This window comes from Rhinoraja longicauda, chromosome 17 (assembly GCF_053455715.1).
Source record: "Rhinoraja longicauda isolate Sanriku21f chromosome 17, sRhiLon1.1, whole genome shotgun sequence".
Classification (NCBI taxonomy): Eukaryota; Metazoa; Chordata; class Chondrichthyes; order Rajiformes; family Arhynchobatidae; genus Rhinoraja; species Rhinoraja longicauda.
The window spans coordinates 17,085,883-17,105,738 of NC_135969.1; the positions used below are offsets into that span (position 1 = coordinate 17,085,883).

At 44.3% G+C, this 19,856-nt stretch overlaps 1 protein-coding gene across 1 annotated transcript in view; it reads left to right on the forward strand.

Moving 5' to 3' along the window:
- The window catches only part of slc25a20 (solute carrier family 25 member 20), a 33,343-nt gene extending 18,229 nt beyond the window's left edge, over window positions 1–15,114 (forward strand). The window contains exons 4-9 of the mRNA XM_078414226.1: window positions 117–207; window positions 2,138–2,255; window positions 5,974–6,046; window positions 6,961–7,070; window positions 8,881–9,005; window positions 10,404–15,114. Coding sequence (XP_078270352.1) covers window positions 117–207; window positions 2,138–2,255; window positions 5,974–6,046; window positions 6,961–7,070; window positions 8,881–9,005; window positions 10,404–10,466 — 580 coding nt within the window. The 3' untranslated portion in view covers window positions 10,467–15,114. The remainder of the gene's footprint in view (window positions 1–116; window positions 208–2,137; window positions 2,256–5,973; window positions 6,047–6,960; window positions 7,071–8,880; window positions 9,006–10,403) is intronic.
- The last annotated feature ends 4,742 nt before the right edge of the window (window positions 15,115–19,856 follow it).

A 19,856-nucleotide genomic window follows, 5' to 3' on the forward strand; every position in this document is an offset into this window, starting at 1 on the left:
CAGGTTGTTATCAGAGCAACTCCCTTTATCAATAAACACACGGGAAATTTGCCGTTTATAATTTCCCAAACAGGGACAGGTTGACTGCTTCTCTCTGTTTGCATTGTCTTGTACAGGTACCAACAGCTGTTTGCTGCTGGGATGCTCTCTGGAGTCTTCACCACTGCGATCATGACCCCAGGAGAACGGATCAAGTGTCTTCTGCAGGTAAAATTAGAGGATCTCTTCATCTCGTCACCAAGATGAAAGCCTAAAATGTCTGTTTTAGAATTGTTAGCGTTCTGAGTGTCTGGTTGCAATGCGATGTACCTTCCTGATAGTCCCCTTTATCAGATCCAGTCAGCTCTACTGTAATATTAGGATAGGAAAGGTGAAGAGCGATGTGGATCGAACCCAGGCAAATGGGACTAGATGAGATGGGGTTTCTTGGTTGGCATGGATGAGTTGGACCTATTTTCATGCTGTATGACTCTCGAGATTGCTTTCTTTCTTTCTCCCAGTTCTTTTGAAAGGATCTGAAACATTAACTTTCTGTTTTCTCTTTCACATAGATATTACCTGGCCTTCTGCTTTCTTTAAGTTTTATTAAGTCTGGCGCTGCAACCAAAAATGTATTCTTGTATCTTGAGATGCCATCTCAGACGATGGGTAAATAGTGAAATGCACAATTTGAAATGTTCTCCCTGCACCAGCGGTCCTTTGCTACAAATGATGCTGCTATTTTGCGTCTATGCATTTGTATGTGCGCTATTAGATTAGGAGTTGGAACTCGCGCTAACTTGTGCTGCCTCGGCTTAATGACATTAAGCACGATTGTTATTGGTTGTCTGGCAACCTAGTGCAAACCAGCAATCAAACATGAGGCCCATCTGTTCAGAGCAACTCTTATATCCCTTTAGCAACTCTTACAGAGCAGGGATCTTAGCTTAGTTTAGACATACAGCATGGAAACGGGCCCTTCGGCCCACTGAGTCCGCGCTGACCAGCGATCACTTCTGATCTATTCTGAGCAAAACCTAAAAACAATTCGTAAAATCGCAATGCCTTTTTAGAAAGAGGGCAGAATGTATGCAGTTGCTGTCTCATTCTTTTTTAGTTTAGTTTAGACTCAGGCCCTTCGGCCTACGGAGTCTGTGCCGACTAGCGGTCACCCATACGCTAGTTCTATGCAACACACTCGGGACAATTTTTACAGAAGCCATTTAACCTACATACCTGCACGTCTTTGGGATGTGGGAGAAAACCCAGTAAACATACAAACTCCGTACAGACAGCACCCACAGTCAGGATCAAACCCGGGTCTCTGTCACTATAAGGCAGCAACTCTACCACTGTGCCACCTTGTGCACTGCTGTGACTTCTTTGCCCTTTGTCTGCTTTGGATTAATTACCACCAGGAGGCACTGAACGATGGCTGCCTCGTCGATGGTCTGTCTCGTCTTTTTCCTTCTTTGTGTTTTTAGATTGTTGTAAAATGTATGTTTTAGTTTATCTTTAATTTTTTTGTGTTATGTGGGGGGTGGGGGAAACTTTTTTAAAAATCTCTTTCTCAAGGGAGATGCGACTTTTGCCAAAGTTGTATCTCCGTCTGCACTGCGGCCTAACATCGTGGAGCTGGCGGCCTCGTACTGGGACCTCGGGAGCTCCAACTGCGGGAGCCTGCGGACTTAGCATCTCGGAGCTGGCGATCCCTTTGCCAGGGATCGACCTCGGAAGCTCCAACCGCGGGAGCCTGCGGACTTTAACAACGTGGAGTTCGCTGTCCCTGGTTAGAGGCCGACTTTGGGAGCTCCAGGCCGCAGGAGCTTCGACCACCCTGAATGCGGAAGCTTCGATCACCGGCTGCGGGAGCTTCAATCGCCCCGACTGTGGATGCTCCGACTCCCCCGACCGCGGGAGAAAAGGAGGAAAGAAGATAAGACTTTATTGCGTTCCATCACAGTGAGGAATGTGGAGGAGCCGCTGTGGTGGATGTTTATGTCAGATTTTTATGTAGTTGTGTGTCTTGTTGCTTTTTTGGTATGACTGTATGGCAAATCAAATTCCTCATATGTTGCAAAACAAACTTGGCGAATAAATTATGATTATGATGATTAAGGTTTTCCTTATTTCCAATTTTTAATATACCTACTGTTAGATTCAAGCATCAGGTGGTGAGACCAAGTATGCTGGCCCCATGGATTGTGCAAGACAAATCTACAGGACATCAGGCATTCGGGGCATCTACAAGGGGACTGCCCTCACCCTCATGAGAGGTAACGGAGAGTATTTGCTTTATTTTCATGTTCATAAGTTCTAGAAGCAGAATTGGGCCCATCAACTCTACTCCGCCATTCAACCATGGCTGATCTATCTTTCCCTCTTAACCTCATTCTCCTGCCTTCTCCCCATAACCCCTGACATCTGTACTAATCAAGAATCTTTCAATCTGCCTAAAAATATCCATTGACTTCCGGATGATTGATTCCAAACAGCTGTCTATGGCAATAAATTCCACAGATTCACCACCCTCTGACCAAAGAAATTCTTCCCCATCTCCTTTCTAAACATCCTTTTATTCTGGGGCTATGCCCTCTGGTCCTAGACTCTCCCACTCGTGGAAACATCCTCTCCACATTCACTCTATCCAGACCTTTCACTGTTCAGTAAATTTCAATGAGGTCCCCCCTCATCCTTCTAAACTCCAGTGAGTACAGGCCCTGTGCTTTCAAATGCTCATCATACGTTATCCCAATCATTCCTGGGATCATTCTCGAAAACCTCTGGACCCTCTCCAACACCAGCACATCCTTCCTCGGATATGGGGCTCAAAACTGCTCGCAACTGCTTCATTTTATCCTTGTCTGTTCCTCAATCCACATTTCACCATTTCCACTCTGAGACTATTTTGTCTTAAATTAACCCTGATCCTACCAGGGGTGTTGGAAGAGGCAGATTCAATTGCGGCATTAAAGAGGGTTTTGGTTAGGCGCGTGGATGTGGCATACGTTGATGTTTAGAGATGTAGCATGGAAACAGGTCCTTCGGCCCACTGAGTGCACGCTCACCATTGATTACCCGTTCACACTTGTTCGATGCTAGCCCACTTTCCCATCCACGTATTAGGGGCAATTTTTAACAGGCCAGTTGCCCTACAAACCCGCACATCCTTGGGTTGCGGGAGGATACCGGAAAACCCGGAGGAAACCCACGCAGTTACTGGAAGAACCTGTAAACTCCATACAGGGAGCAGCCGAGGTCAGGATCGAACCCGGGTCGCTGGCGATGTGAGGCAGCAGCTCTACCAGCTGCGCCACTGTGTCGCCCAAATGCCTCTTCAATGAAATTGAAATTGTTGCAAATGTTACTTCATGAATTTGTTTTGTCGTTGAACTTATTGTTTATTTATCATTGTCATGTATACCGTTTACCCTGAGTTTCATGTGAGCAAGGAATTTCATTGCACCCTGTTGTTTTGCCAGTAAACTAATCTGAATCTTTAGTAATTCCATCAGTTGCCCTATAGTTTCAATTTGGCCATTATGTCTTCTGTGGTGAAGCTACCTCATTTACAGTTGCTGCTGTATAAGACTTTCATTGGGCCCCATTGGGAGTATTGAATGCAGTTCTGGTCACCCCATTGCAGGAGGATGTGGAGGCTTTAGAGACGGTGCAAGAGAGATTTGCCAGGATGTTGCCTGGATTAGAAAGTATTAGTTGTAAGGAGAGATTTGACAAACTTGGATTGTTTTCTCTGGAGATTTGGAGACTGAGGAGAGTCCTGATGGGAGTTAGTAAAATTAGCATTGATATTGTATATAGTCAAAGTATATTTCCCCAAGGTGGAAATGTCCAACACAAGAGGGCATACGTAGTTTTAAGGTGAGAGGGGAAAGTTTAAAGGAAATGTGCGAGGCAATTTTTTTTTTTAACCCATAGAAAGGTTAGTTTCTCAGAATGAGCTGCCAGGGATTCAAGTGAAATATGAGGTGTTGTTTCCCCAGTTTGTGTGTGGCCTTATTCTGGCAGAAAGCCCAGAGGCCTAGGACAGAAAGGTCAGGTTAAGAATGAGAAGGGGAGTTAAAAAGGTTACTGACTGGGAGATCCAGTCGGCCTTGGCAGACCAAGCTGTTCAAGGAAACGGCCGCCATGCCTACGCTTTGTCACGCCAATGTAGAGGAGCCCACATTAGGAGCACCAGATGCAGTAGATAAGATAGATGAGGTAAACACAAATCAATCTGAAGAAGGGTCCCAACCCAAAAGGTCAGTTATCCATATTCTTGAGATTCCGCCTGTTACTCCAGCACTTTGTGTCTTTTTATAGTGAAATAATAATAAAAGTTTTGATCAGTTCCTGCTAGTTGCTGCTGTTTTACGTTGATTGCTTCATTGTTAGCTTGCAGACAGATTGTTGGGCCTGCTGTTACCTTGGCAATCTCTATTGGAGTGATGTTACATGATACAATCCATGCTGCTTTCTGGTATTTGGTCTGAACTTAAAAGGATTCCAGAATAAATCTCGTGAAGCAAACGCTCTATCCATTAATAGACACAAAATGCTGGACTAACTCAGCGAGGCATGCAGCATCCCTGGAGAGCAAGAATGGGTTCAATCTATTAACATGTATGGGAAAAGGTACAATGCAGAATAAAACATTTTTATGTTGTGGCTATTGGTTACGTTTAGAAAAAAAAATGCGCTGGGATTTTGTTAAGCTTTTAATCTCTGTCTGTGAATGCCTAGGTATTCAGTTTGCGGTTTTAACCGCAGACTTATATCGAAGAGATAGCAAGGTTTGTCGATTAGCGTTGCACAGTGACAAGCCTTTGTGGCGTCTCTCTGAGCAATAGCTCTTGGGTTTGCTCTGAAGCAAGAGAAAATTGTTATTGAAAGCTGTTAATGTAACAAGTTCTACTGTGTTGATTCAACAAGAAGTAATTTGAAGAAAATGAAGAGCTGGGACTTTCAACTCTTTCCATTCGATTCCACTGTGCCGCCAAAACTAGCAAAATCGTGTTCAATATGAGCAAAGCACGCAAAGTGTTGGAGGAACTCAGCGGGTCAGTCAGCAGCTCTGGAGAGAGTGGACAAACGAGGTTTAATCTCTCTGCCTTATCTCCCTCTGTCTCTCTCTCTCTCTCTCTCTCTCTCTCTCTCTCTCTCTCTCTCTCTTGTTGCTGAATATTGTTTAACTTATCCGCCATCCCTTGAGGGTGGAAGAAAGCAGATCGTATGAAGCAAGAAAAATGTGGAAAGTTCAAAGAAGATACTAGTGTTGAACAATGGAGCACAGGAGACGGCAGATGCAAACCATAAAATAACGGGCAGCATCTGAAAGGAATGAACAGATGACGTTTTGGTTTGGATCTGAAGAAGGGTCCTGACCCAAAATCTCATCTGTTCACAATAATCAGCAACAAAGATAGAGAGAAACGGAGAGAGATAAGGCAGAGAGATGAATCGTTGTTTGTCTCTCCACAAATGCTGCCTGACTCGCTGAGTTCTGGCTCTTTTTGTTTTGCTTGTATTAAACAAAATGTTGCGAATTGTGAACAAAAGGGTGTCAAAGTGGCACGGCTGGTAGAGCTGCTGCCTCAACACCAGAGACCCAGGTTTGACCTGACCACTGGTTCTCCCTGTGTGGAGTTTGCACGCCCTCCCTGCGACCGCGTGGGTTTCCTCTTGAGTGCTCCACTTTCCTCCCACATCTCAAAAACCTGTGGGTTTGTAGGTTAATTGGCTGTAAATTGCCCCTGGTGTAGGGAGTGAATGAGGAAGTGAGGTTACGTAGAACTAGTATAATTGAGTGATCGATAATCGGTGGACTCGGTGGGCTGAAGGACACATTTCAATGCTGTATCTTTCAATCGAACAATTAAGATAGTTATAGACAGCAAGAGTAGGTCATGGGTGATATTGTTGGAGGTGTTGTTAAAATAACAGTTGCATCAAATGTCTCACTTTTAACTTTCAACCTTCTGTTTTGGTTAGATGTCCCAGCGACTGGAATGTACTTCATGACATACGAGTGGCTGAAGCATTCACTTACTCCCGAGGGACAGAGGTCAGTAACCCTTTCACATTGCATTTCCACTGAAGGCCCGATTTAATTCCGAGTAGGACACAAAGTGTTGGACTAACTTAATGATTCAAAGATACTTTGTCATCACATGTGCCTAGGTTTTGTGAAATGCTTTGTTTTGCACACAACCCACCTCACAGAGGCAGTACACAATTGTCACCACATTTTGGCACTGACAAAGTTGCAAAAGTTCACTGAACAATCCTATCTGCTGCCTGCTGCCGCATGTGGCAGAAGGCCTCCTCCCCCCACCCACCTTACTTAAATCGCGGTGTCCCCACCCCCAACCTCCAGGTCCCCCTTCATTCTCTGCGGCCCCCCCCCCCGACCCACCTCGCTCTCCGCAAGTCAGGCAGCATCTCTGGAGAATGTGGATGGGTGATGTTTCTGATCGGGACCTTCCTTCAGATTGTTAAGCCTTAATTCTGAGTACGTAGCCACCCCACCACCAGATTCCTAGTTCAGGAAAAGAACTCTTGCTGTGCTGATTAGATATTTTTGATTTGTCCCTGAAGGGCACGCAGAAGTAAAGTTGTCAGGAGTAAAGTATATTATTGTCATTGGCACCGTTTGCAACCACATTCTTGGAAAGGAATTGAAAACCAGTTGGATAACTGCCCAGCACTGTTGTTAGATATTTACGACAGACTTGTTATATATGAACAGAAGGAGAGGTTTGTGGGGCTGTTGCTTGATTCCCTCCTGGGCACTGTGTGAAACGCAAGAATTAAGATGTTTACACAGTGGTGAGAAAATTGAATAGTTACAAGAATCTAATTGCAGCATGTGGAGCCCGCAAGGACACGACCCGACAGGCCAGGCAGTGGCCTTCTGTGCCAGGTTAATTGAGTGATTCTAACTCCACAAATCCCTGTGGTTTTTCACCTTCGCTGCAGTGTGACTGATCTCAGCATTCCCCGAATCCTGTTTGCTGGTGGAATAGCTGGAATTTTCAACTGGGCAGTTGCACTTCCTGCGGATGTGCTCAAGTCCAGATTTCAGACAGGTCAGTTTTTTCTTAACTTCACTTCTGGTCCCTTTGATTATTTTGAGTTAAGAGCCATTGTGGATGGTGATGTTTTAGTTTCAGAGGTTCAGCATGGAAACAGGCACTTCAGCCCATGCTTACCATCGATCACCTGTTCCTACTTGTTCTATGTTTACCCACATTCCCATCCACTCTCTGCACACGAGGGGCAATTAAAGGCCAATTAACCTACAAACCTGCACGTCTTTAGGATGTGGGAGGAAAGCGGAGAACACGCACGCAGTTACAGGGAGAACGTGCAAACTCCACACTGACACCTCTCGCGGTCAGAGTCGACACCGGATCTCTGGTGTTAAGTGGCAGTACCTCGAGCAGCTGGGTCATTGTGCCACTCTGACGTATTGGAAGCAGCCTGATGTTTGAAAGTAAATCAAATTTAAGAGAGGCATAAATAGGGTAGACATTCAGAACCTTTTTCACCCGAGTGGGAAATAGCCAATACTGGAGGGCATAGCTTTAAGGTGAGAGGGGAAAAGTTTAAAGGAAATGTGCAAAGCAGGTTTTCTTTTAATACAGCGGGTGATGGGTGCCTGGAACACGCTGCCAGGTCTGGTGGGTGAGGCAGATACAATGGTGACTTTTAAAAGGCTTTTAGGTAGGAACATGGATAGAGAATACACGCAGGCAGAGGAAATTAAAGCATTGAGTATTAAACAGACTCTTGTATCCAAGTTCATTTTTCTGTTATATGATCTTGTACAAGATCTAGTGCAGGAATAATGTTTGCCCTGGGTTCAGTTAGTGTGATAGAAGTAATTAGCAATGGCTCTTGCTCCTGATCACAATCCACTGACCGCTTCTGGAAGCGAGTGCTTGTGTGTGCGCTCCAGGGGAAGGCAGGATTCAGCTTTGCAATATCCAGTCACCTCACTGACACAGATGGATTCTCCTCGGAGGTTCGGTCTTTGGAACAAAGCACAGGGAGGTTACTGAGACCTGTGAAACTGTACATGATTTACCGCCTCGCTTGGAATAGAACTGGAGAAATAAATAACCTTCCGGTTGTTTTTTTTCTCTTTTTCAGCTCCAAAGAAAATTCTGCAGGCCAATGTAGTCAGGTTGAAATTAATGAGGAATACAAAGAACAGTTTGGCACTGGAACAGACCCTTCAACACACTGTCAGTTTTAGTTTTAGAAATACAGCAAGGAAACTAACCCTTCAGCCCACCGAGTCCATGCCAACCATTGATCACCCCGTTCACATTTGTCCTGTTATCCCACTTTCTCATCCACTCCTTACACACTAGGGGCAATTTACAGACCTACACGTCACAGGGAGAATGCAAACTCTACACAGACAGCACCCGAGGTGAGGATCGAACCCGGGTCTCTGACGCTGTGAGGCAGAAACTCAGCCAGCTGTGCCTGTCGAAAACGGACCAAAAAAAAGACGCAAAGTTTGGGAGTAACTCAGCTGGTTAGGCAACATCTCTGAAAGACATATGGATAGGTGACGTTTCAGGTTGGGACCCTTTTTCAGACTGAAAAAGACCCTTCTTTTCAAACTGAAGATTGGCCCTAACTTGAAATATCACCTATCCCATGTTCTGCGGAGATGCTGCCTGACCCGCTGAGTTACTCCAGCATTTTGCGTACATTTTCATCCAAATTGTTTTTCTCTATGTCGCAGGTACTGGAGTTCCAAGCATAGATCATGTGAAGGGTACTCAACTGTGTGGACCATTTGGACAGAATGGCTTGTTTCTTTGCTCTTAAGTAGCCTAATTCCACTAACGGATAATTTTCCTTATTTTGCTAAACTCCTAGCTCCTGAAGGGCTGTATCCCAACGGCTTCCGTGATGTTCTCCGTGAGCTGATCAGGGAAGAGGGCATTGGCTCGCTGTACAAAGGCTTCACAGCTGTTATGATTCGAGCTTTCCCTGCTAATGCGGTGAGGACTAACTATGTATCGATACAATGGGGGCAGATGTTTCGTTTAGTTTATTGTCACGTGCACCGAGGTACAGTGAAAAGCATTATTGTTGCGTGCTATCCAGTCAGCAGAAAGACTATACATGATTGCAATCAAGCCATCCACAGTGTACAGATACAGGATACAGGGAATAATCTTTAGTGCAAGATAAAATCCTGTACAGTCCAACTAAAGATAGTCCGAGAGTCTCCAATGAGATAGATGGTGGGTCAGTTGGTTGGTTATAGGATGGTTCAGTTGCCTGATAAGAGCTGGGAAGAAATTGTCCCTGAATCCGGAATACCATATGTAGTTAGATAACTGAGAAATATAAGCATTCAAAGAGTGGGAAACATGTATCTTGTTTTATTGTTTTTAATTACCACGTGGTGTATGGCAGTGAGGTGAAGCATCTTTTATGATCTGTTGGATGCGCTACATTTACACAGCATTGTGAGCTTATTCCAGGTTTTTTGCTTTGGATTGGTCACATTAAAAATCTGCTAGTGGAAAATTGACCTACCTTGCTGCTCCCCTTTGTTAGAATTGTACTTCAGGTCATTGTGGGGTTGGGTTTATTATTGCCACATGTATGAGGTACAGTGAAAAGCTTTTTGTTTTGCATGCTATCCAAATAGATCAGATATACCATACAGAGATACGATCAAGTCAAGCTCAAGTAGAATAGATAAAGCAAAGGGAAAGATACAGAGTTCTCAGCATTGTAGCGCATCAGTTGCATAGACAAAGTCCAATGTCCGCAATGGGGTAGAGGTGAATCGGGCAGTACCCTAGCTTAAGGAAGGACCATTCAGAAGCCTGATAACGTCGGGGAAGAAGTCTGGTGGTGCGTGCTTTCAAGCTTCTGTACATTCCGCCGGATGGGAGCTGGGAGAAGGAATGAACAAGGTGGGACAAGTCCTCGATTATAGACACAAAATGCTGGAGTAACTCAGCAGGACAGGCAGTATCTCTGGAGAGAAGGAATGGGTGACGTTTCGGGCCTCGCTCACCCACTCCTGCAACGTACCCCAACTGCACTTCATTCAACGCCACTGGTTCCAGAAGTCTTTGATTATGTTGGCTGCTTTTCTGAGACAGCATGAAGTGTGGATGGAGTCAGTGTGGGAAGACTGATCACATTGGATTTTATCGTTTGCCACCATCCTACTGTGACCACAGACAACCAGTGATGCTTGCATAAAGGTTGAGGGGAAGGATTAGTGTATTTTATATATTTTATGAATAAAATGGAATTAATATATTCTGATCACATGCTGAGATAATTTGGGAGAGGTTTTCAAATTGGCTCTTCTGAAACTAAAACCATATTTCCAAGTGTGCCAACGTTGTGTTTCTTTAATGCTTTATTTTCAGGCCTGTTTCCTTGGCTTCGAGATCGCCATGAAGTTTCTCAACTGGCTTGTACCAGACTCGTGAATGGGGAGCAATATTGGATTGTTGTTGAAATTGTGAAGCCGCTAATCAGAAAGGTGTGACCAATCTTCAACAAGCTGAATCAGGAATGGCATTTTATCATCTGATCGTTATCAAATTAAAATTTTATAATTTTCTTAGGAATATACTTTATATATAAAATGCATACACTTGCCTTAACAATGTTCAGCAGGTGACTGGGTTTGAAGAGAAGCCCTGGCATCCAGCTGGTTTTGAGCCATAACTTCCAAGTAACATGTACACTTGCAGGGGGATAATATCTAGCTGTGTTAGGCTGGTGGAAAAATGATTCGTGGTCATAATTCTCATTGCCCAGGACTTTATTTGCACTGATATCTATTGTCATTGTTAAACCTTTCCCAGTGCACCACAAAACTTGCTTTTGCGAACTCTATGGAAAATACTGGATGCACACTATGTCTAAAGGGAAATAATGGTTGATATTTTGCACATTGCCATTTATTAATAAAATTATTTTGAATGTGATTTTAGCATGATGTTAACAAGGTTTTATTTTAACATAACCAACCTTGGTATATAGGTTTAGGGCGAAGGTAGATACGAAATGCTGGAGTAACTCAGCGGGTCAGGCAGCATCTCGGGAGAGAAGGAATGGGTGACGTTTCGGGTCGAGAACCTTCTTCAGTCTGCAGTTTTTTCCCTACACATCTTGTAAATAGGTATTAGACATCAAGGAAGATTGACCGATTTGCACTAGGTAGGATACTGTGGCTGCACTGTTGGGAGTGACAGGGGAGATGGGCCCTGTCTTCACCAGATTATTAACTGAGCTTTATTCCCTGGCTCCTGTACTACAGTTTGTATGAGCATAAACATCTGCGTTGAGTAGACCCTTATCCATCTGGACCTGAACCAACCACCCCTCTATCTCTCAGGAGCAACACCCAACCTGGCCTTAACACGTACCTGCAAGTTCTAACCTTGTCCGAACCCACACAGATACATTTTATTATATTCATTTTAGCTGCCACTTACACTCGAGTCAGTCGTGCTACTTCTCCATTTATGGATTCAGACCAGCTGTTTCCACAACAGTCGGAGTTTTAAGTAGTGTTGAAATATTGTTAGAATTTCATATTGATTAACTAATTTAGTTTAGTTTAGAGATACAGAGTGGAAGCAGACCCTTCGGCCCACCAAGTCCATGCCGACCAGCAAACACGAGCACTATCCTACACACTAGGGACAATTTACAATCTTCACTGAATCCAATTAACCTACAAACCTGTACGTCTTTGGAGTGTGGAAAGAAACCAGAGCACCCAGGAAAACCCACGGGATCACAGGGAGAATGTACAAACTCCGCACAAACAGCACCCATAGTCAGGAATGAATCCAGGGTCTCTGGTGCTGTAAGGCCGCAATTCTACCGCTGCACCACCGTGCAGCTCCAGATGGCGGGAGTGAAGTGACATCGTGGCCATCGGGTTTGTTCATTGTGATATTGTTGTCCAGGTGACAAAATATCCTCTGAGCATTAATGCACTTAAGATTTAATCTGCATTGGGTCCAGTCGGCACTGTGGATGATGGTTGAATTAGCAGAATGCTGGTTGTATTGGGGCTGTGAAGAATGGTACTGAGATCTTGCCTGTGGAATCAAGCGATGTGAAATTGGTATTCCAGTTGTTAGCGGGCAGCAGAGAAATGGAAGCACCGTGCTTTCCTACAACCCCAGAAATGTTGGTCTGTGGCTTCCATTTTGTGTGAATATGTGCCTTAAGTGTCTGGTAATGCCAGTGCCATTTGTGGAGGGAGGGAGATTGCAACAGGATGAGAAAGTTGAAATAAGACAAGCTATCCAACACAAATCACCTTCCACAGCAGCACTGAGCATGTACACATCTCAAAATTGAAGCTGATATATTGAGTGCAGACACAAGGAACCACAGATGTTGGAATCATATGTAGAACACAAAATGCTGGAGTGACTCAGTGGGTCGGGCAACATCTCTAAAGAACATGGAGTTTGAGTCGGGACCCTTCTTCAGACTGAGATGGATCCCAACCGGAAACATCACCTATCCACGTCCTCCAGAAATGTTGCCTGACCTGCTAGGTTACTCCAGCACTTTGTGTTCTGATACACCAAGTGTATGCTTCCACAGATGGATGCTCCCTTTTCTGAGTTTGTTACTTTCTCCCTGCGACGTATGGGTTTTCTCTGGGTGCTCAAGTTGCTTCCCATACTCCAAAGACATAATGGTTTGATGGTTAATTGGCTTCAGTAAGATTGTAAATTGTCCTTGGTGTTAGTCTCCGAGGTGTTCGCTGTTTGGCGCGGACCTGGTGGGCTGAAGGGTCTGTTTCTGTGCTGTATATGTAAAATGAATTGAAACTGAAATATTGGCTCGCTTTATATCATTTCATGGTGGACCGTTTCACCAAGTAGTGAATTACAACTGAACTTGGTTTGATGGCCACTTGCTGTATTCAGCTGGGTGATGGTTAAGGTCAGTCCCCAACCTGCCTGATGACTTACTCCCGCCATCAGCAAAGTGAGTCCTGACCAGGGATGAATGGCCCACATATATGGGCAATATTCTCCATTTACCAGCTGGGCCATTGATGGACCTTGCTGACCTTTGAGGAGATCCTAATTACTTCTGCGTGAGGTTGTGGGTCTGGGGGGGGGGTGGTGGGGTTGGGGCTGGTTTTGGTAGGGGGTGCTGGTTAAGGTGTCGTGCAGGAAGACGACAATGTGATTATGGACAGATAGAGTCAGATGAAGAAGGGTCTCGACCCGAAACGTCACCCATCCCTTCTCTCCCGAGATGCTGCCTGACCTGCTGAGTTACTCCAGCATTTTGTGAATAAATAGAGTCAGATGAACCTGTTCACACTATTGCTTTTCAGAATTTTCCAAGTTCACTTGTGATTCTTTATTTCATGGCTCAAATTGATGGTATGCCAAATTCAGTTATGTTTTTAATCAAAACGTAGCATTGTTTTTAGAAGCACTTGGGCATTTGCTGCCCCCCCCCCCCCCCCCCCCCCCACCACCACCTGAGATTTAATTCTCTGGATTTGTATGCATTTGGCAACATAATTTGAAACTGATACTTGAATGTAATTTTCCTTGAAACTGCTTCAACATTTTAATCTGTGCCTTTTTGTTTTTGAAGTATTAGTCATAATTTGTGATGATGCAGATGAATTTCTGCGTCTGCCTTACACTGTGGAATATTAATTATATTTTGTGGATTGCACTTGATTGACGAAATGATAAAGGCTGTCTTGTTTTTGAGCACAGATCCAGGTAATTAGCTTTATTAAAGCTAGGGATGAAGCCATTGAAGGACAGGGGCTCAGGATGAATAAAATAACCACTTAAGTCAGCATTGTTCTTTAACGCCACTTTCTGAATTCATGGGTCATTCTCAATTTGTTCTTGAGATGGTGTTTTCCAATGCCATTCCTTTGTTTCCATTGGAAATTTAGATACTGGTTTCCATTTTTAAAATGGTTGCCTTTTGGAACAATCCTTCCTTTAGAGCATTTGTGTCCATTCGTATTGTCTTTGTAAAAGATAAGTGCATGATTTATGCAATTAGGAATATTAGTTTGCACTTCTGTTATTTTGAGGGGAAAGCTTGATTCTGAAGCATCTCCACGCTAAATCATTGTGCAGATTTGTAGCTTCATTCAGCCAGTTGAAGAGAAAGCCTTAGCTTCGCTCCATGGGCTTTACAGTTATCCCCTCAAAAGTCAGTGACCCAATGACTTGCTTATGGGCAATACGATTACAAAGCCAGTCAGTGTCGTCCTTGAAGGAGAGTTGGGCGGTGTTGCCTGTTAGATACAGAAATGGATCTCTCCTCTGTTCTTGTCCTCCCAATATCCCATCAGATGGACAGCAAAGTCTTGTCCATCTACCTGTGGGTGAAAGTGGACATCAACAGAGCCACAAAGACATAAAATGCATCGAACTCTACTGGCATTCCACCTTGTTGCCAGTTTATTGCTGACCAATGGTTAAATGTACCAACAGCTGACTGCCACAAACGAAAAGGGTTCAAATGTGTGTTTAGAAATCTGAGTTTAAAAGCACAGAATTGTCCCATGTCAAAGTTAGATGGGCTTACTAACCCAAGCCTCAAACTAGTGAGTACTGCCAGAAAGAAATGTTGACCTTCAGATAAAAAGCATCCAGCTCCTTCACTCCTCTCGGAAAGTCGCACAGTTTCCCAGCACGAGTGTTTATTCTTCTTGCTGTCCAAGACAATTTTATTCCTTTTATTCATAGTACAATAATAGATTAGCTGCTGAAATCATTTCTGTTTTTGGGAACATGTGCGTTTCCTACAAAACAAAAATGAAACACTTCCTTTGGGATATTCTTCGAATGCAAAAGGTTCTTTTTAAATGCCTTTTATTTTGCCTGGAGTTGTGGTAAGATCATTGAAGCTGTTTGATAGTTGTACTGATGCCCTGTATAACACGGGTAAAGGTTTAAGTTGGCAACACTACCCTAGAATTACCTCTGGAAATTAGGCCAGTACAGGTCCACAGTATTCTTGTACAGAAACAGATTACCTCATCTATACTGCATTAATATGCCTCTGCTGTTTGATATTCTTCCACACTATAATAAAACTAATTTCATTGTACCTGCTGTGTGTGTTTTGGATAACTGAAGGTTTGGTGTCTCCACTGGAGAAGATGGAAGAACCTGTGCAGCTTGAGTTTTAGTTTTATGATGATGATAGGATTATTCCCTCACTCGTGACAATGAGACAATGATGTTCATGCACCAACCCCACTGGTTCATGCATGGTGCATCAATGCCAAATTCCCCAAACAATCCCTTTCCTGCCAGCGCACTCAGAGTCAGAGGATGTTTCCCCTCATGGTCTAGAGTCACGGAACATCAACACAAGGTAAGGGTTGTTATTTACAATAGACAATAGACACTAGGTGCAGGAGGAGGCCATTCGGCCCTTCGAGCCAGCACCGCCATTCAATGTGATCATGGCTGATCATTCTCAATCAGTACCCCGTTCCTGCCTTCTCCCCATACCCCCTGACTCCGCTATCCTGAAGAGCTCTATCCAGCTCTCTCTTGAATGCATTCAGAGAATTGGCCTCCACTGCCTTCTGAGGCAGGGAATTCCACAGATTCACAACTCTCTGACTGAAAAAGGTTTTGAAATTAAGAAAAAATTTAATGAAGAAAAAATTAATTCACCAAAGGTTGTGAAACTCGACAGCTCGTAACCCCAGAGAACGATTGAGGCTCTTGCTGAACATATTCAGGCAGACTTGGGTTCAGACAGTAGTCAGGCATTCGAGAGAGCAGGAAGGATGAAAAGTTGAGGTCCATTATCTGTTGAACAGCGGCACAGGCATAAGGGGCCAAATGGCCTTCACTTGCCGCTGTTTTGGCATTTCTCATTATGCTCCCCCCCCCCACCCCCTCCAATAACTGGCTCCTTGCCTTTCTGATCCACAGCCCACAATCAGTGAGGATAGGTGACGATACCTGCTTGACAATAATTCTCAACACTGGTGCCCTGCCCCTTACTATACCATCTATACACTTGCGACAGTGCAGACAAATTCTCAAAACTCGAAACTCTAATCTTTTGGTTGAAACTGTATCTCTAAACTAAACTAAATTCTGCTCTAACTCCATCTGAAAGCTTGCAGATGACACCACAGATTTCCATCCCAATGGCTTGACTTCCTCAGTTTGGCATGTTTGACTCTTACCGACTTCTTTACACCGATCGGCCAAAACATTATGACCACCTGCCTAATATGCTGTTGGTCCTCCGTGTGCTGCCAAAACAGCGCCGACTCACCGAGGCATGGACTGTACAAGACCCGTGAAGGTGTCCTGTGGTATCTGGCACCAAAACGTTAGCAGCAGATCCTTCAAGTCCTGTAAGTTGTGAGGTGGAGCCGCCGTGGATCGGACTTGTCGATCCAGCACATCCCACAGATGCTCAATCAGATTGAGATCTGGAGGCCAGGGCCACACCGTGAACACCTCATCGTGTTCTTCAAACCATTCCCGAACAATGTGTGGCAGGGCGCATTATCCTGCTGAAAGAGGCCACTGCCATCAGGGAATACCATTACCATGAAGGGGTGTACCTGGTCTGCGACGATGTTTAGGTAGGTGACACGTCCACATGAATGGCCGGACCCAGGGTTTCCCAGCAGAACATTGCCCAGAGCATCACACTCCCTCCACCGGCTTGTCATCTTCCCACAGTCAGTTCAGACCAGACGTGATAGCCTTCGTTGCCCTCGCACATCGATGAGCCTTGGGCGCCCAACACCCTGTTGCTGGTTTGTCCCTCCTCGGACCACTGTCGGTAGGTACTCACCACTGCTGACCGGGAGCACCCCACAAGCCTTGCCGTTTCAGAGATGCTCTGATCCAGTCGTCTGGCCATAACAATTTGGCCCTTGTCAAAGTCGCTCAGGTCTTTACTCCTGCCCATTTCTCCTGCATCCAACACATCAACTTCAAGAACTGACTGTTCACTTGCTGCCTAATATATCCCACCCCTTGACAGGTACCATTGTAACAAGATAGTCAATGTTATTCACTTCACTTATCAGTGGTCATAATGTTTCGGCTCATCGGTGTAGATGTACTGTGGAAAACATCCTACTAGGTTACATTACAGCTTGGTTTTGGAACGGTGTAGCCCAAGACAGCAAGAAATTACAGTGTTGTGGATTAAGCCCAGTCCATTTTTTGCCTGTTATTCTGTCTTCCCCCCGCCCTCCCCTCCCCTCCCCTGTTGGGCAGAAAATGCCAAGCTTGAAAGCACGTACCACCATATTTTGGAACAGCTTCTTCCCCTCTGTTATCAGATTGTTGATCAGTCCTATAAACTAGGGTGCAACCCCCATTTTCACGCAGAAGGGATTTGTTTAATTTGGCATCATGTTTGGCTCAGACATATTGGGCAAAAGGGCTTGTATCTGTGCTGTTCTATGTATCCTTGGCACTGCATTCCAGCTCCCCATCATTCTATGGGTATAAAATAACAATCATATTTTATTAAAAATACAAAAACGTTCCTTGTTTTTCATTGCAGTTGCAAATTAACAGAATTGTTGTGTGAAAGGAGGCCATTCACTCCGTCGTCCATACTGACTAAGAGCAATCCAGCTACCCTCTTCCCACAGTCCCACAAATTCTTTCCTTTCAGGTATTTAGCCAGCTCCCATGGTGCTGCTGCAATTGAACTTGCCTTCACCACTATCTCGTGTAGGAAGGAACCGCAGGTGCTGGTTTGCACCGAAGATAGACATAAACATAGCACAAAAAGTAAGGAAATTTGTGTTTGGTAGATTATTTCTTTGTTGTAACAATGCTTCTTGGCAATAAATCTTATACCGTTGGAAAGCCTGTTTATTTCCCTTTTAAATGGTGCCACATTTGTAAGGAACATGCATTTGTGGGATGAGCAGCAGAGCTGAGTATATGGGTTGCGCCCATGAAAAATTTGCCAAATCTCTGCCAATGCCAAACAGCTTATTCTGCCATTGACTCTTGTTCGGTGTTGTTTGGTGGATTGGATGATTGAAGTCTGAAGAAACAAGACATATTGGCAATTTAACAATTTATTCATTTAATAAACAGGAGCCACAGTAGCGTGTGGAAGAACCATACACAGCCATAACAGCCTGGCACCTCCTCCTCATGCTGGTCACCAGCCTGGTCACACACTGTTGTGGGATGGCATCCCATTCTTGTCAGCACCTGGGGGTACCAGAAGCTCAAAACAAGAGTCAATAGCAACAGCAGAATAAGCTGTTTGGCATTGGCAGAGAAGAGTTGGCAAATTTTTCATGGGCGCAACCCATATACTCAGCTCTGCTGCTCATCCCACAAATGCATGTTCCTTACAAATGTGGCACCATTTAAAAGGGAAATAAACAGGCTTTCCAACGGTATAAGATTTATTGCCAAGAAGCATTGTTACAACAAAGAAATAATCTACCAAACACAAATTTCCTTACTTTTTGTGCTATGTTTATAATGTTGGAACAACTCAGCAGGTCAGGCAGCATCTCTGGAGAAAAGGAATAGGTGACATTTTGGGTCGAAACCCTTCTTCAGACTGAGTTAATGCAGCATTTTGTGTCCATCTTCACCACTATCTCGTTTGAGAGGGTTTTAGATCGGCACATGAAAATGGAGGGGTATGGATCTTGTGCAGGCAGAGATTAGTTTAACTGGCGTCATGTTTGGCACAGGCATTGCAGGGTGAAGGGTCTGTTCCTGTGCTGTACTGTTCTATGTTCTGTGCTCTCTCCTTTCAGGTCCTTACCCAGCTTAGTTTGGAACATTGGCATTAAATCAGCTGGAACCACTTCCTTGCCACCACTTTCCAGACCCATTCCATGTGCCTTTTTTCCCCCCTCTTTTCATCTCAGAACTTGTCACCTTTGAGTTCAATAATGCCACTAGGTGCCAGTAAAGATAAGCAAACAAAAACATATCCCACTTCTCGTGACGTTTTCCTAGCCTCGAAGACCAAGTGAAGTGCAAAGCATTTTTTATGCCAGCCCAATGCATATTTCTTTCTTCTCAATCGACACAGGTTGCATAGCATAACTGGTCTGTAAACAGAGTGCTCATTGACAACACATTAAACAAAAAAAAGTTCAATAAATTTTTTTAAAAATCGTAGTCCAAAGACAACTTAATTATTAGTGGAACCAAGACAGTTCATAGTTTATTTGGTGCTTGTAGTGTTCAAAAGCCTGATGGTTGTTGGGAAGAAGCTGTTCCTCAAGCTGGAGGTCACAGTTTTCTTGTATCCCTTCTTTCTGATGGCAGGAGCGAAATGAAAATGTGGGACCTTGATGATGCCGTCTGCCTTTCTTTTGAGGCAGTGCCTTCTATAGATCCCTTTGGTGGTGGGACGGTCAGTACCCATGATGGACCAGGTTTATCTGAAGCATCACCAGCTAACGCGGTTGCTTCCTGGTAATGGGTATGACTTTCCCTCCTCAGTAATTCTACTGCAAAAGCTTTCACCTTGAGCATTAATTTTTGGATGAAAGTCACATCCTGTTTTCTCAGGCACTGTTATTGTCGCTTGACACTCTCCACTTCCTTGGTTCATGACCTGAAAGTGCTGGACTCGACACCAAATAGCTTGAATGCAGTGGGCTTTGTCGCCTTTCAAGGCACCTCTTTCCAAATCATTGCATTATTACAATGCTCATTTGGCTTCTGTTATGCATTATGCTTGCATCTCATCAGCGGGGAGCTAAGATCATTTCATACTCTTGCCTTCGAACATGGAACAACACATAGAATGTAGAACAGGACAGCGCAGGTACAGGCTTTTTGGCCCACAATGTCCATGCCAAACAT